Raw genomic sequence first — 18,518 nt, 5'->3', positions numbered from 1 at the left:
TGGCTACTTCCTGTGTTTATTTGTCTGGTAATTGGTTTAACAAGCAACAGCTACTGTTGTGATTTAATTATTTGCATTGTGTTTGAATTTTTTCCTGCCTCATGGTTTCTTTTTCTATCTGGGGAGGGAGTCTTCCTTCACTGCTTTTTAATGGTTCCTGGCACTGTCCTTTTGGGGTGTACTTCGAAGAGGCAGGATGCAAGCTTGGCACTGATTTTTTTACTGCCTTTCTGGGGGGCATGTGATCTTTTCTTAAATCTGGATGATTTCCTTAGGATATCTTGTGAGATGAGTGAGACCAGCTGGTATCTTTAAGTGGTGCAAATGGATCATTGCTTCTCGTGAGTGTGCTCTTTCTGGGGAGCTTAAATGACCTCTCTGCTAAAGGGTTTCACTTTATGAGCAAGAGTTGCTGCTGATAGTTATCATTGCATTTTAACTATTTTAATTCCTCAAGGTGCTCTGGCACCCTGCCTGATTTGTAACTCCGCCTTGCAGGTATTTTTAATCTAATTATTGGTATTTAGGGCAGCTTTTTGCAAGCAAAGAAGCCTTTTTAATTTTTGTACAGGTAATCCTTGAGTTCATTTAGTGACCATTTAAAGCAGGGGTCTTCAAACTTTTCAGCTTTAAGACTTGTGGACTTCAACTCCCAGAATTCCTCCTCCAGTCATGTTAGCGCAGGAATTCTGGGAGTTGAAGTCCACAAGTCTTAAACTTACCAAGTTTGAAGACCCTTGATTTAAAGTTACAATGGTACTGAAAAAAGTGACTTATGACCGTTTTTCACACTTACAACTGTTGCAGCATCCCCACTGTCATGAGAGGTCAGGCGAGGAGAAGCACCCCTTGATGTGAGTGACATTGAGTTAGCCACGCCCACCCAGTCACATGACCACCAAGCCACCCCACCAACTAAGCCATTCTTCAGAAGAGTCAAACAACTAGGGGGATCTGTCTGCCTTTCCCAAGAGACTTGAATGAAATGCAATGTGAAATATTTTTCTTTGGGTAATAGTGGTTTTGATTTGGATGTCTTAATGTTGAAAATGATGACTAAAGCCATGTGAAACAGGTTTCATATTAAAGTGGACATCTTATGAGTTAAAAATATTTCAGGGGAGATTTTTGTGTTAAATAGCTCTTTAAAATATTTTAAAATAAGTCTAAAAATATCTGTGAGCCTTGAAGATTTGATAAGAAGCTTTTAACTAGTAGGAACATAGGTAGGGATAGTCTTCAACTTACAACCACAACTGAGCCTAAAATTTATGTTGCTAAGTGAGACATTAGTTAAGTGACTTTTGCCCCATTTTACAACCTTTCTTGCCATAGTTGTTAAGTGAATCATTGCAGTTATTAAATTAGTAACACATTTGTTAAGTGAAGCTGGCTTCCCCATTGACTTTGCTCATCAGATATGACCCTGGGCCGCTGCAATTGTCAGAAATATATGCCAATTGCCAAGCATCCAAATTTTGATTATGGGACCATGGGGATGCTGCAATAGTCATGTGAAAAACGGTCATAAGTCCATTTTATTCAGTTCCATTGTAACTTTGAATGGTCACTAAACAAGCTATTGTAAATTGAGGACTATCTGTATTAGGTTACATTTCAACAATTGGTTTCTGTTATAAAATAAGCTTAGTTGGGTAATTTTCCAGAACACTTTCTAGAATTGGTGTCCTTTTGTGATTTTGAAAACAAAACACAGAAGACGAGATTATTTCTATAATTGGATGTCTTATATTGACATAGAATGTATCCATTCATACAGTACATAATGCTAACCCAGACTTAACTGTATGTTGCAGTGGACAAGTTCATACATCATCCTGAGCCAAAAACAAGCAAACCATATTCTGGATGAATGGATGGAAAATTCCTCTCTTTTCCTTCTTGCACTATCTTTTCATACAAATGGAAAATCAGATCACTTTGGAATATTATCATTCTGGGTAAAGAGATTTTCTCATTTGTTCAGATGCGATGGAACAATCTAGAGAATGTGAACAATGAAAATTTGTACTGTTCATGCTTGCCGGATGTGCTGTTTCCTTGAGAACAAGAATCTGAGCTGCTAAACATAGCTGCCAAAACCAGTGACGAACCAGCCTGCTTCATTGGGTGCTATCTCAACTCTGCATGTTGCTGCTACTGTAAGGGTGTAGGTGGAACTGTCAGTGGTAAAGACTATATGGAATTATCCCCTATTCAGCTGCTGATCAGATGGAAGGAAGGGATCTAGACTTTCCTCCTTGACTTTCTTCCTCCTTGACTTTCTTCCTCCTTGACTTTCTTCCTCCGTCATGGCTGTAATTCAGTTTCCCTCCCCTAATACGCCCCCTCACCTTTCTCACTAGCGTTGTTGCAGCTGAGCAAGATCAAAAGCTACTTATATTCTTTTGGAAAGGAATACAGAGGGATTTTATCAACATAACTCATCCAAGTCTTGAAAAATCTCTTGATAAAAGGGATACTACAAGAAGATTTTCTGAGATGGAGCCACAGTTGTCCTGGCAACTCTCTTGCAAATGGCAAGTACTGGGCTTATTTTTATTATTCAACTGGGTGTTGATTACAGGACAGATCCGCTATTCTGTCGTGGAGGAATCGAAGCTGGGGACCATGGTGGGAGAGGTGGCACATGACTTGGGCTTAACACTGGCAGATCTTTCAAGTCGTAGGCTTTGGCTTGGCTCTGAGGAAAGTAAGAGGTATTTTGCAATTAACTTGGACAGTGGTGTTCTGATGGTGAATGAAAAGATAGATCGAGAGACACTCTGTGGAGCAAGCTCACTGTGCATCCTGCCTGTGCAAGTAGTAATTGAAAATCCCTTGGAACTCTTTCACCTGGAGGTAGAGATTCTGGACTTGAATGACAATTCACCCAATTTCATCACTCCCTGGCTTGTATTGAGGGTAGCAGAATCTGCTGCTAGAGGATCACGGCTCCCACTCGAGAGTGCACATGATGCAGATGTTGGGACCAATGCAGTCAGTGCCTACCAGCTCAGTTCCAATCCTCATTTCATACTTGATATAAAGAATGTGAAGGATGGCAAGCTTTTACCTGAACTGGTGCTAGACCAGCCTTTGGATAGAGAAAAGCAATCAGAACATCAGCTGATTTTGACTGCCTATGATGGAGGGGACCCTGTCTTGTCAGGAACAAGTCAGCTCACCATTGTGGTCCTTGACAATAATGATAATGAGCCGACATTTGATCTGCCTGTGTACAAGATACATTTCTTGGAAAATATTCCCGTAGGCTCTTTAATTTTTAAACTCAATGCAACTGATCCTGATGCAGATTCTAATGGGGAAATACAGTATTCTTTTGGAATCCACACATCAGATTCCATCCAGACGCTGTTTGGTTTAGATCCCCATACAGGTGAGATCTCTATTCAAGGAATTGTGGATTTTGAAGAATCCCAATTTTATGAACTTCACATAAGAGCCAGAGACAAGGGCATACCACAGATGGAAGGCCACTGTGTTATCCAAATAGAAGTGGAAGATGAAAATGACCATTTCCCAGATATTTTGCTTACTTCCTTGGTAAATCCACTGCCAGAAAATATACCTTTAGAAACGGTGGTGGGGCTTTTCAGTGTGCGAGATCAAGATTCAGGTGTCAACGGAAAAGTAAGCTTGCAAATACCAATGAGCTTACCCTTTAAAATTAAATCTTTTGAAAATCATTTTTCCTTAATTACACGTGAAAGGCTGGATAGAGAAACAGTCTCTCAATATACTATAACGCTCACTGCCCAAGACTCAGGAATTCCACCTCTAACTAGAGATTTGACTATCTTGTTGAACATTTCAGATATCAATGATAATGCCCCATCCTTCTCTCAGCATTTCTACAACTCCTTCTTGAAAGAGAACGATCCACCTGGCTCTTTGTTGTGTACTGTATCTGCTTCTGATCCTGATGAGGGTGATAATTCCCGGCTCACTTATTCAGTGGCTGGAAATCAGGTCCAAGATGCCCACATTTCTTCCTTTATTTATATCAACCCAGATAATGGAAATATATATGCCCAGCATTCTTTTGATTATGAAATGCTTCAAGTGTTGCAAATCCTTGTTATTGTGCAGGATGCTGGGACACCCATACTAAGCTCCAGTGTCACTGTTTATCTCTTCATATTGGATCAGAATGATAATGCTCCTGTTGTTTTGTATCCAGCGACTGGCCAGCAACTGTCAGCACTCCAGAGAATCCCTCTGTTGGCACCAGTAGGTTATGTCATCACAAAAGTCACAGCAGTGGATGCAGATTCTGGTCATAATGCCTGGCTGTCCTATTCCTTACTCCCCCAATCTACGAATGCCTCCCTGTTTCGAGTGGCGCCATACACTGGGGAAATATGGACTGTTCGAAGCTTCCAAGAAACAGATCTTCTTGCACAGAAAATCCTTGTCCTTGTAAAGGATCATGGAAAGCCACCTTTGTCCACTACTGTTACAATCTTGGTCTCACTAGAGGAAAAAGCATCTGAGGAAAGTTCACAGTCTCATAAATTCTTAAATCATCCCAAAGAAAAATCTGATCTGACTCTCTATCTGATTATAGCTCTGGTGGTGGTTAGCATTGTCTCTCTCATTACTTTAATTGTCTTGTCTGCAAAATGCTTTTGGAAAAGAAAATGCAAAGATTCTTCTTACACCATGAACAATTCTCCTATCAGGGATCTTTTCAAATACTCCAGTCCTAAACTGCAACTCAACTCCAATGGTACCCTGGAATACATGGAAGTGACAATGAGGCCTGCAGACTCCCATAACCAGCCCCATAAATCCAGGCATTCTTCAGGGTCAGACCGAATTGATTTCACCTTTATGAGGCCTGTGTATTCTCAGCCAAGTACACTAACAAGGAATGTTGATCCTTTTTTGTCCCATATTAATACGCTGAATCATCCAAAGCAGGTGAGGTGACCTTTTGTGTTTTGTCCTGATCCCATCCCAAACATAACTGGTATTTCCAGTAATTGAAATTTGACCAAGAGCTAACGCAAAGGTGCTTTTTCAAAAGGCTACTGGACTTTGGTTTTCCTATAAGATGTTTTGCTTCTCATCCAAGAAGCTTCTTCAATTCTGACTGAATAATCAGAACTGAAGAACTGAAGAAGCTTCTTGGATGAGAAGCAAAAAAAATTAAAGGCAAAACAAAGTCCAGTTGCCTTTTGAAAAAGCACCTTTCAGACAACCATGACCTGGTTAACTGAGTAACTTTTAGACTTTTAGAGAAAGAGCTAAATTCTTGTGGGTTTGTAGCTTCATAAATGGATAGATTGAGCATGGGCTAATTATCAAAATGGGGCAGGAACTCTGATCGTGTTTTCTAAAATAAATGCTTTGGAGATGAGGCAAATTTTGTGGATTGATCCCCATTGAGGTTACTTGTGTTGGAAGTACCTATGGTAGGGACCAGGAACTGGGGAGCAGTAGCTTGATTTGGGCAAGAATGAGAAGGAAATTCAAATGTTAATAATTGTATATCATTTTTCAAATGCTGTCAAAATCAGATTTTCTTTCATTCTTAACATATTTAAAATTGCAAAGCTCTAACACCTCTCAAATGGTTTATTATTAGAAAAATGGAATATGGATTTTCTGAAAAAAAATACATCATATCCTAAAAGTGTCATTAATTCAGCATTCTACAAATAATTAGTGAGTTGAGATGGGAGCAAGGAGGGAGGGGTTGCTGTCATTCCTGATAGAAAATGAGAAATTTGCTGTTTTGTTGTGCATATAATATAGGAAGACCCAGCTGTGCTGTTAGAACAAATATTTGCATGCTGTTAATACTTCTGGTGGTCAGATAAGCTAGAACAAAGCCAAAATGGGACAAGATGTTGAGCTGTGTTTTCCCCAGCCTGTCTTTTTGCCTGGTGTCTCTAGGTTAAAAAAAAAAACCAGGTTACGCGGTCCTTTTTCACACAGTAGCTGCTTTCAGACATGGATTGGTGCTTGTGTTGCTGTCCTGGGAAAGGCTCTGCTGATTGGATAAATAGAAAAGCAGTCTCAGCGAATGAACAGACGGTTAACGCTGAAGACCTGCCGTGTGTACCACTCCCTCCATAGCAGTGACAATCTCTCTCAAACCAAAACAATGAATGAGGGAGGTAAATACTGACTATAGACCCTCTTTCTTTTATATAATGCATATTTTGTTGGGATAAATGGTGAGTTTCTCAGGGTTTTAAAGCTGTACTGTGCTATAAATAGCTCCTGTTTTGCAATTTTTAGACCTTCCTGCTGTGGATTTCTGAAAGATGCTCAGACCAGAAAAAACTGCATGGCGTTTGGGATTCTTACATACCTTTGCTTTCTGTCTGTTTCTGAGTGACTGTTTTGCACAGATCCGTTATTCTGTCCCTGAGGAACTTACTCGGGGAGCCTTTGTAGGAAATCTTGCTGAGGATTTAGGAATGGATGTAACAAAGCTTGCAGCTGCCAATCTGCAGGTGCTTTCTGATTCCGACTTCCAGTATTTCTCTGTCAATGTGAACACTGGAATCATAATAATCAATGACAGAATAGACAGAGAGCAGCTTTGTGGCCAGAACCTGCGGTGTTTCTTGCATCTTAAACTTGCTATTGAAAACCCGGTGGAGTTCTATCGCATCGAAGTGGAGATTCTGGATATCAACGACAATGCTCCTGAATTCTCAAGTAGCACAATTGTTCTGCAGATCTATGAATTGGCTGCCCTGGGTGCCCGTTTCCCCATTCCACATGCACAGGATCCAGATATAGGAACAAACACTTTGCAAACCTATCACCTCAGCATCAATGAGAATTTCAGCCTTAATGTGAAGGCACGCACCGATGGCACCAAATTCCCAGAATTAGTTCTGGAGAAAGCATTGGACAGAGAACATGTGGCTATCCACAATTTGATCCTGACAGCTGAAGATGGGGGCACATTCCCCAGATCTAGCACTGTACAAATTGCTGTCCATGTTCTGGATGCTAATGATAATCATCCAGTTTTTGACAAACCCACTTACAATGTCCGCTTGGTAGAAAACTCTCCTCCTGGGACACTGGTGATTAAGCTGAATGCAACTGACTTTGATGAAGGATCTAATGGACAGGTACGGTATTCCCTCAGCAGTCATAACTCTGAAGCTTTGTGCAGAATATTTGCTATTGATAATATCACAGGAGAAATCCGTGTTCAAGGGACTCTTGATTTTGAAGAGGCCAGCATATATGAAATTGAAGTGGAAGCTAAGGACATGGGTTCCCCTACCATGGAACAGCATTGCAGTGTTATTGTAGAAGTGACAGATGTCAATGATAATGTCCCTGAAGTCATTCTCACATCTTTCTCCAGTTCCATGAGTGAAGATGCACCTCCTGGCACAGTAGTTGCTGTGATACATGTCAAAGATAGAGACTCTGGGGATCAAGGGAAAGTCCAGTGTGATTTGTCAAAAAATCTTCCTTTTAAACTTCGGAAGGATTTCGAGCACCAATATTCCTTGCTCATTGGTGAGCAACTGGATCGTGAGAACTCTTCTCAATACAATATCACTATCTGTGCCTTTGACTTAGGAAATCCATCTCTCTTGCAACAGGCATCTTTCTCCATTACTCTGGCAGATGTTAATGATAATCCACCTCAGTTTGACAGGTCATTTTATGAAGTCATCATAGAAGAGAATAATCCAGTAGGAGTGATTCTCCTTAAGGTTTCTGCAACAGATGCAGATAAAGATCAGAATTCTCAGCTATCTTACATTGTTTTGTCCAGTCCAGGACAAGAACAGATTGAAGATCTCACTTCTTTCATCTCCATTAACCCAACAAATGGGGAAGTTTTTGCAGAGAGCTCTTTTGATTATGAGTGTACCAATCATTTTCAGTTTCAGGTGGAAGCTTGTGATGGTGGTTCTCCTTCTCTCTGCAACAGGGTTATGGTGCATGTTTATCTACTAGATCAGAATGACAATGCACCAAAAGTTCAGTTTCCTTTCACTGGGAAAGATTCAGTTGTACAATTCAGGATTCCTCGATCTACTATGGCCAAAGCTTTAATCACAAAAATTATTGCTGTGGATTTGGATTCTGGGCAAAATGCTTGGCTCTCTTATCATCTAAAACAAGCCACAGATCTCACTCTGTTTAGCATAAGTCTTCACAGTGGGGAAATGAGGACTCTGCGAATAATACAGGACCTAGACAATCCTACCCAGGAACTAGTCATAGTTGTCAAAGATTCAGGAGAACTTTCCATGTCTACCTCAGTTACTGTGATCATATTCCTGGAAGAGAGCACTTCTGAAGTGTTTCTAGGGTTAAGTGCACGCTCTGTGGAAAGTGAGAGACCGCCCACATTGACTTTATACCTTATTATCTGTTTGGCAGCAATTTCTACTATCATGTTGATTGCTTTGGTGGCCCTGGGAGCAAGATGTCTTCACTGTGATGCTCTTGCAACATCTACTATCTTTGGATGCTGTGGAAGTAAAGCTAGTGGACTTGAAAATGTCCCAGATCACATGACGGGACATTATCATTATCAGCTGAGCCCTGGAGATGCCATGATTGGAGTACAGGTAGCCACTTCAGGACCTCCTGTCAGAGGATACAGATCTTGCTTTTCTCCTGTATCAGATATCAGCGAGTTTGTGTTTATGAAACCTAATTTGACTCTTAGGGCAGCCTCTTGCAGCAATCTAACTGAAGCCAGCTTCTTTCATAAGGTGAGAATTTTCTGCTTAAACCCTGGGTTCCATACACATCTTATAGTCTCTTGTGCACAAGAGATAAGGGTGGGGAAATCAGTGAATAATCTATTGGATAAATACTGTTAACCTACACAAGCCAATCCTTAAGCCTTCTGAATATATGCAGGCTGCATATAGGCTTTTTACTCACTCATTCAGTCACTTCATAGGCATCTATGTTGTTCCAATTGCTTTTGGGAATCAAGGCTGGGAGGTTGTCTTGCGTTTTTTCTGAGATTATGTATATTCTAAGCAACTGTCTCTGCCTTTTGTGTACACTTTTGATTTCAGCCTTTTCAGCCAGGCAGTCTGTGCAAGCTCTTTTGGCCAACAGCACCCTTGGGACGGCTCTTTGCTGTGCTGGAAAAGGAGGGGGAGGGAGGAGCATGGTGGCTCAGAGATGGGCAAATTATTTGGGGGGGTTGATGTATTTTGAGAAAGGGACTTCAGTGCTGTCACGGAGGAGGGGATTGCTAGTATCCATTTCAGAGCTCTTTTTCCTGTTTTCCATTTTGCCAAGGAGCTGCTGCTGCTGCTGCTGCTGCTGCTGCTGCTTGAAAATCCCCCTCCTCTCCCTTCCCTCTCAAGCTGCAGCATCCTTTTTGGGGGGCTGCACTGCCCCTCTCGGGTCATCCCAGAGTCGCCAGGTGGGAGGGACAGAGTGTATCTAGAAGCAGCAAAAGAGAAAAAGCGCACCCACCCACCTCCCCCAACCTCCGGCGAGAAGAAGCAGCAGCAGCAGCAGCAGCAGCAGCCAGAAGCTGCAATCCTTTTGACTGAAGCAAGCGAGGCATGGATAGCAGTCAGAATTTGCAATGGCAGCCGCTGTTATTTTTAGCTTCAGTGTTTTCCCTGCCAGCTCTCATCTCCATGCAGATTCACTACTCCATCCCAGAGGACCAGGATCCAGGCTCTTACGTGGGGAATATTGCCAAGGATCTGGGAGTAGATGTGAGGACTCTGCGTGCTCGCCGCTTACAGCTGGTCAGTGAGGGAATGCGCCAATATTTCCAAGTGAACCTGGCAGACGGCATGTTACTCATCAATGAGAGGTTAGATCGGGAAATGCTGTGTAGTTCCAGCCCCAGGTGTTCTTTTCCTTTTCAGTTGGTGCTGGAGAATCCATTGCAACTTAACCGGGTGGAGGTGGAGATACTGGATGTGAATGACAATGCTCCCCGATTCCCAAAGGACACTGTTTCTTTAGAAATCACTGAGGTTGCCAATCTAGGCACCCGATTACGGCTGGAAGTTGCAGAAGATCAAGACACTGGTTCCAATTCCATTGCAACCTATGAGCTCAGTCCAAATGAACATTTTGCTTTGAGTATCAATATCAGAGGAGATGGGGTCAAAATACCTGAAATTGTATTGGAAAAGCTCCTGGACAGGGAAAAAGCAGCTACCCATCATTTAATCCTGACTGCCCTAGATAGTGGAAATCCTGTTCAGTCAGGCACTGTTCAAGTAACAGTCCATGTTCTTGATGCAAATGATAATCCCCCAGTGTGTGAACCACCTGTATCAAAGGTTTATTTGGAGGAAAATATCCAGGTGGGGACTATAGTAACAAAACTCAATGTTACTGACTTAGACGAAGGACCTAATGGAGAAGTTGAATATTTCTTTAAATCCAGCAGCAGTGTGCAGCTAAAACTTCTCGATGTGTTTAGTCTGGACTCTCAAACAGGGGAAATCAGGACAAAAGTTTTACTGGATTATGAAGAAGCCAATGCATATGAAATAGCCATCTACATTAAAGACAAGGGATCCCCTGCTATGGAAGGTCATTGCAATATTAGAGTAGAACTTGTTGATGTTAATGACAACAGTCCAGAGATTATGATGACCACTCTTTCTAGCTCAGTACAAGAAGATGCACCTATAGGAACAGTCATTGCACTTATCCAAGCAAAGGATAACGATTCTGAGGAAAATGGACAGGTCCGCTTAGAGATTCCAAGACATGTACCATTTAAATTGGTGTCTTCATTTAAAGGACATTATTCACTAGTGACTAATGGCCCACTTGATCGAGAGAAAACTGCTGGATACAGTATCACAATTAAAGCAACAGATTCTGGAATACCTCAAAAGTCAACTGAGAAAAATATATTAATTCAAGTTTCAGATATAAATGACAATGCACCCACTTTCTCCATCTCTTCCTACACAGCCCATGTGGAGGAAAATACATCTCCTGGAACTCTAGTCTTTTCTGTGTCAGCATGTGATCCAGATGTAGGTGTCAATTCCAAGCTATCTTATTCCATTGTGGATACCGGAAATCATGGCTTGCCCATCTCAACCTATTTCCACATCAATCAAGAGAATGGCAGTATTTATACCTCCAGGGTTCTAGATTATGAGCAAGAAAAAGTGTTTCAAGTTTCAGTAGAGGTGAAAGATTCAGGTTTCCCACCGCTAAGCAGCACAAGCATTCTTCATCTGTTCATAGTGGATCAAAATGATAATGCACCTGTAATTGTACACCCAGAAGTTCCCAAAGGTTCTGCCTTTCATCAGTCACTTCTAATCCCAGTAGAACCTGGATATCTGGTGACTAAAGTAGTGGCTGTCGATGCTGACAGTGGCCATAATGCATGGGTTTCGTACCATTTACTCCATGAGACAAATGAGGTGAATGCTTTCAAAGTAGAAGACCACTCAGGAGAGATCCGTGTCACTCGGACACTGAGGGAACCTGGGGTTTCTCACCGGTTGGTGGTAGAAGTGAAGGACAATGGGGTGCCATCTCTTTCAGCATCAATGATTCTAATAATCTCCTCAGAGGATAATGCTGCACAGGATTTTACCAAGTCGTTGGACCTTCTCCCCAAGTCACCTGCCAGGGCTCAGAACTTAACTCTTTATCTTATCATCTCTCTTGTGGCTATCTCTCTAGTGTCTTGTGTAATGATGATTATTGTCGGAGCCAGATGCTTCAAATCTGGCTTCTGTATCCCAAACTGGATCGTATCACTCTGGTGTAGTAGGAGGACAGATCGGAAGTCTACCATAAATATCAGTGGGTATCCAAATCCAGAAGGCTTTATAAGATACCTTGAAGTGAGTGGAGCTGGAGCTCAGAACTACAAGTCTTGTTTCTCCCCTATGTCTGAGCAGGGAGATTTCTTTTTTGTTAAACCTTTCAGTCATTCCACTACAGCAGAAAGCATTCTTGCCTTTGAACACACAGGCAGTGCTTTGCAGAACCCCTCTGATGCGGTAAGATTCACCAAGACAATGCTGGAACATTATATAAATATATATCTATAGGGATATACATATATTTGCAGTCTATATTTAACAGAAACTCTGCCATGAACTTTTATTTGACCTTCATGGATGGGGAATAGTTTTGTACTGTTTTTTTGCAAATGATTTTGATTGCTTTGTTATAAATGACCTGTGTTGCCATTTGTCTCCACATTGACAACTGTCTTTACTCCTCAGTGAAACATCTGTATTAAAAGAGAATGAAATTTGTTTTGTCAGTGATCCTGGTTTTGGTAACTGCTATTCTGATTCTTTTACAGGTAGTCCTTGATTTATGACTCAATTTGGGGCAGGAACTCCTGTTGTTAAGGGATGTGGTAATTAAGTGAATCACACCCAACTTTACTATCTTTTTACAGTATTTGCAAAGCAAATCAGAGGATCATTAGGCGAAACTAACTTGTTCCATTGACTTTAGTTGTTGGAAGATGGCTGGGAAGGTTGCAAGTAGCAATCACCTGATCCTGGGATGCTGCAACCATATTAAGTACATGCCAGCTGCCAAGTGCCCAAATTGTGATCATGTGACAGCAGGGATGCTGCAATGGTCATAAGTATGAGGACCAGTCATAAATCATTTTTTCATGCGCTGTTTTAACTTTGAATGGTCACTAAACAAATATCATAAGTCAAGGACTACCTGCATTCAGTGCAGCTAAGTAAGTTTAAATGCAGAAATCATATCTAGAAAATTCAAAAAGCTGAATAAAATTAACAATAAAAAAGTATTAAAATAATCCAATGAATTGTTTGCCCTTTAATAGAAAGTTCTTGGTGCTGTTACTAGATAAGGAACAGGTAGCACATTTATTGATGAATAAAAATTAGCAGGTGAAATTCCCTAAGTTCCTTCAGTTATCAGTTATTTGTGCAGCAAGTGGTTGGGAGAAAAGTTCTGGACATATTTAAATGTTAACTAAATTTAACTACCTTAACTTCATTTCAGACTAAACCAAGCAAACCATTTTATAAAACCAATTTGGGAGTGAGTGCAGAACAGAAGTTTCAGGAACACTGTTTCCTGCTGAGTATTAGAAAAACTTCTTAACCAGAAGTCAAGTTCAATATTAGAGGCTAGGCAGCTATCTCTCAAGGAGGCTTTAATTTGGATTTATGAACTGAATGAAGTGCAGTGACCTAAATGATCCTTTCCCAGTCTATCGTTGGTTCCCTGATAGGATAGGTGTTTATTTCCTTGCTTCCAGTTGGAGATTTGCAAATATGCTTGATGCTTCATTTTTAGCAAGGGGTTGTGATTTCTAAAGTTTTGGTGATTTCATAAAATTCTCCTTTCTTTCTCACATTGCTAGAACTCTGTATGATTGTTAAGCAGTATTCAGAATCATCTTTGTTACAAAATTTTAATGCTTACTATACAAACATACAAAATTATTTATCCAAAGAAATTCAGGAACCTGGACTCAAATGCTCAAGACAGGGCAAATATCTTCCTTTTGCTTTGGAGTTCACGTCTTTAAAATTGCCTTCTAAGTCTGCTTTATGAGACTTTACCCCATATTCAGGGATAACAGTTTTATCCTTGGGGGAAGATAGTTGCTTATTTTATTGCTTTTTCAGAAGGTAACCATTTTCACTGTTAAAATGACCATCCATGAGCCCACACTAATCATCACATTGTTATTTGCTGCCAAATTACAGTGCTATAGAACTGGAATCTACAAAGTTTGGTTTCGGTCTACCAGTTACATGCTGTTGCCTCAAAGAAAGAATTGCAAATTCTATGAACTTTATTTTCCTGAACAGAATCCAGGAAGCCTTTTTGTTTTATTATTTTATGTATTGGCTGTATAGTGCTATACAGGCATTTCTTTTAAAAAAGAACTTTAAAAGAAGTTTTACATATATGAAGTAATATATACATGATCTTAATTGCTGTAGTAGCAGGGGGGATTTACTTATTGGATATCTTTTAATAATGTGGTGGGTATGTTAAGTATTATTACAAGTAATCCCTACTTAGCAACTACTCCTTCAGCAACCATTTGACATTAAAATGTTGCTGAAAAAGGAGACTTATAACCAGTCCTTGAAGTTGTGGCTGTCATAGAATCCCTGTGGTCATGTGATGACAGCATGGGGACCCGGCAACTAGCACTCATGATGGTTGCTGTATCCAGTGGTGGTATTCAAAATTTTTTACTACTGATTCTGTGGGTGTGGCTTGGTGGGCGTGGTGTGGCTTGGTGGGCATGGCTTGGTGGGTGTGGCAGGGGAAGGATACTGTAAAATCTCCATTTCTACCCCACTCCAGGGGAAAGATATACTGCAAAATCCCCATTCCGTCCCCACCCCACTAACCTGCTTTCCAGCTCCATTCTCCTGTGCAGGGCAACAAAAGAAGACCCAGTTGATCAGCGAGGACTCGAGAGGCAGAGAATAGATGGGGGCAGGGCCAACCAGAGGTGACATTTACCGGTTCTCTGAACTACTCAAAATTTCCGCTACTGATTCTCCAGAATCTGTCAGAACTGGCTGAATACCACCTCTGGCTGTATCCCACAGTCTGGTGATTGTTATTTGCAACATTGATTGGGACCTTTGCTTCGGACAAGCAAAGTCAATGGGGAAGCTGGCAGGAAGTCAAAAGTCATGATCACATGGCATTGTGCTTAACAACCTGCAGTAATTTGTTTAATGACTGCCACTAGAACGGATGAACTAACATTAGTTAAGTGCACTTTGCAACCATATCACTTGCTGATTGAGCTGAGGGTCCCAATTGTAATTGGTAAATCTATCTATATCTATATGTAACAGGTTTCTATTGAATCTCCCCCCCCCTTTCTCCCCTCCCTCTTTTTTCCTGTACCCATCCACATTCTATTGAACAAAATGTAGTAAAACAATTCTCTTTCAGGATCAGTCCTCTACTAATCATTATTGGTGATATTCAATTATGCTTTTTCAGGTTTGTTTCATCTTTTATTTCATCTATGTATTTTTATGGAATACTTTTCTGAATGATTTTTCTAGTAGATTACAGAATATTTCAGATTGTGGTGATACTGAAGTGCTGTTGAATAAAAAAAAAACTAGCATTTTTAAGCAGACTATTTAATCATGCATTCCTGTTTGGAAGTAGCTTGAAAATGTCATTGTATACTTGTGCAAATTGTTTATAATTCAAACTTTTAAAGCATAAACTAACCATATGTTACAGTTTATGTTTAATATTCTGTAGTAATAATGAGGATGTTGTGCTTAAATTGAAAAATAGAAATATGTTCCTCTTTGTGTTTTTTTTTTCCAGCAAGCACAACCTAATACAGACTGGCGTTTTTCTCAGGCTCAGAGACCAGGAACTAGTGGGTAAGTTACTTTACACAGATAAGGTACTCTATAAATGGATGTTACTTTTGTGCTATCAAAGTACATGAAAATATCTTGGGAAGTAATAAACTTTTCTAGATCTTTATCAAATAGAACATTAAAGTGTGAAATTTGGTTTTTGTGTAAACTCATTTTTGATTGTGCATGATCCCAAAATAGCATGCGTGCGTGTGTGGGTGTGCATTCCAATATTTTTTCTACTTAGTTACAAAAATGAAGCTAAAATTGTTCAACATATTTTACTAATGAACAGTAAGAAATAATATAGGAAACTAAATTTTATTATTTGCCAGTTCAAATATTTACACGAAAAGTTTCAGATAGATATTTTTTTCCTTTCAACGAGATATAATAGAAAAGTGTAGTCTAAAAAAATGAAAACTCTAGATGTTGGAGGAAGTCCTGAGATTCTGAATGCAAATTTTGTTGCCTTGAACAATTTTTCTTCTCTTGCTCCCAGCTTTGGGTTAGAAGTGAACATAGAGATCTAAGGTCACCTGTTAAGTGCAGACATTCCTTTCTGTAGCCTCTTCTAATGAAAGAATGACATTGCTTCCATAGGTTGTCTCTTCCATTCTTGAACAACCCTAGCTTCTATTTTTTTTTATATCCAGCCACAATCTACTTTATTGTAATTTATACTACTGTTTCATTTCTTGCCTTTTGGAAAACTCGGAACAATTCTGTCCCATCTTCTAGATGACAGCCCATTTTGTATGTTTGGTCTCAGTCACAATATTGTCTGATAATAGATTGAAGATTTTTCTTCTCAAACACTTGGTTCTCAAATTTTCTTGGTACCAGCAGGGCTACTTTTTCTACTTGTCCATTTTTAGTTCTTTTACTTGGGCCAGTGGAAACCATATACTTTTTGAGAGAGTTATTGTTATGTACTAACTAATAGATTGAACAGCACTCTTATCTTCCTGGTTCAGAATTCATCTCTGCTATTCCTTAATGGGTCAGTCTTCTTACTTGCAATCTTGAGATAGTAAAACTGATTTATCCCAAAGGTGCTTTTTCCAATAGGCAACTGGACTTTCTTTCTTTTTTCTTTAAGAACAAGTTTTTCATGCAAAAAACTTCTTTAGTTCTAACTGAATGGTGAGAAATTGAAAGATTTATATAAATATTCCCCACCAGTCAGTTAGAAATGAAGAAGCTTCTTGAATGAGAAGTGTAATGTTTCAAAGAAAATAAACCCAAGAAAGTCCAGTTGCTTTTTGGAAAAAGCACTTTTGGGACAACCATGACCTGGATATTTGAGAACCTCCATAGACATAAAACTGATTTACTTTGTATCACATGGGGAATTTGTAGCTCTGTGATTTTTGTTAAACAGGTTCCAGCATTCTTTTGAGAATGGCCAAGCTGGCTGGGGTTGTTGCTTACTTTGAGCAAAATTGGAAGGACTACAAGTTCTTTATTTCTACTCCATTACCACTGTAAAAATATAATCTGATCAATATATTCAGTGCTTTGAATATTTGAACATACTACAGAAATGCTAAGTATGTATTAGTATTATTAGTTAAACTTTCTGCACCTGGGTTTTAATAAATAAAAATATTTTGGCTGTTGTTGGAAAGTCCATTTTATATATTTTATTATGATCTTACATATGTAAGTATATGTAAGTATATACCAGTATATGTAATACATAATCTATTTCTGTTATTCAAAACTTCTTCTTTTCAGAAATGTTTCAACTGTTTAAAAGCAAAACCATGCAGAATAGAATATGCAAAATAAAAGTAAATAACTTAATGTAGAAATTGCCTATATCAGAAGTGTAACAGTTGTCTCCAAAGTGTTTATTTATCAACTGTATATTTAATAATACTTTGCAATCAGAAGTTCAGTAGTTTAACCTTTTCCCTTCCACTTCTGGATAACAAACACATTTGTGTGCTTGAAAAGGGGTCAATAGATGAAACTTTTCTCAATTATACAGGCAGTGATGAGAAGTATTGGCTTTATTTACTTATTCCTTTTTGTTCTACATCAGTTAAAGCTATCCATAATCATAAAACTCTGAGGCACAGCAGAAGAATTTGGCATAGATTTTTATTTATCTAGGGTAGAACATAGCCATTTGAACTTTTCTCTTTTCCATATTTGAGCCTTTGTAAATTTCTAAATTCTTCCTTTGGAACTTTGAAACACTATAGATAATGGCACTGTAATAGATATGTAAAAGGTAAACTTATTTTAAAAGATGCTTAATTTTTTTCACTGTGTATGTAGAATGCAATGATGTGAAGGGAACAGAAATACTTAGAGCCCTCAGAAATGATTTTGCACCTTCTTTGCTTTCTATCCTTATGCAAAAGGAAGAAATAGCCCAACTTCTTACAGGGCACCAAAGGAGATAGAACAGGTATGCAAGTCAAAATAGGCAAGGAATTAGTTAAGAGAATATTATCCACCATGAATGAGTACAAATCACCTGGACCATATGGTTTCTATCCCAGGATTCTGAAGGAGCTGGCAGATGTGACCTTGGAACCACTGAATGAAATCTTTCAGAACTTCTGTAGCACAACTTCTGTACTTCTGTATCAGAAGACTGAAAAAGAGCTGATGTGGTTCCAATCTGCAAAAAGGGGGAAAACATAGATAAAAAAACTATAGGCAGATCAGCTTCATATCAATACCTGGGAAAATCCTGAAAAAATAATCAAGAGGTGGATTTGTGAACAGGAAATTAATTAGGTATGTCTAACCACCAAAGAGAAGAATTAGGGATAACGTGATAGCTGTTTTCCAGTACTTGAGGAGTTGTCATCTTATTTTCCAAAGCACCTGTGGGCAGGACAAGAAGTAATAGGTGGAAGCTTGTTCAAGAAAGCGCCAACCTAGAACCAAGGAGAAATTGCCTGACAGAACAGTTAATCAATGGAACAGTTTGCCTCCCAGAGTTGTAGGGTTTCCATTGCTGGAGGTTTTGCTGGAGATCATTGCTGGAGACTGGGCAACTATTTGGTTTGGATGATATGGGTAGTTCTTGGCTTACTACCATTCATTTAGTGACTATTCAACGTTATAACAGTACTGAAAAAAGTGACTTATGACCGTTTTTCACATTTATGACCATTACAGCATCACCATGGTCAGGTGATCAAC

The 18,518-nt window shown here is 39.5% G+C and overlaps 1 protein-coding gene across 1 annotated transcript in view; it reads left to right on the top strand.

Annotated features, from left to right (window-relative positions):
- The first annotated feature begins 2,279 nt into the window (after positions 1 to 2,279).
- The window catches only part of LOC113422326 (uncharacterized), a 28,038-nt gene continuing 11,799 nt past the window's right edge, over positions 2,280 to 18,518 (top strand). The window contains exons 1-4 of the mRNA XM_087960040.1: positions 2,280 to 4,947; positions 6,300 to 8,738; positions 9,639 to 11,990; positions 15,313 to 15,371. Coding sequence (XP_087816166.1) covers positions 2,503 to 4,947; positions 6,300 to 8,738; positions 9,639 to 11,990; positions 15,313 to 15,371 — 7,295 coding nt within the window. The 5' untranslated portion in view covers positions 2,280 to 2,502. The remainder of the gene's footprint in view (positions 4,948 to 6,299; positions 8,739 to 9,638; positions 11,991 to 15,312; positions 15,372 to 18,518) is intronic.

Source organism: Notechis scutatus, chromosome 3 (assembly GCF_049901735.1).
Source record: "Notechis scutatus isolate UNSWTSFEM ecotype Mainland chromosome 3, rNotScu1.2, whole genome shotgun sequence".
Classification (NCBI taxonomy): Eukaryota; Metazoa; Chordata; class Lepidosauria; order Squamata; family Elapidae; genus Notechis; species Notechis scutatus.
This window is presented reverse-complemented; position numbering and strand designations above follow the sequence as displayed.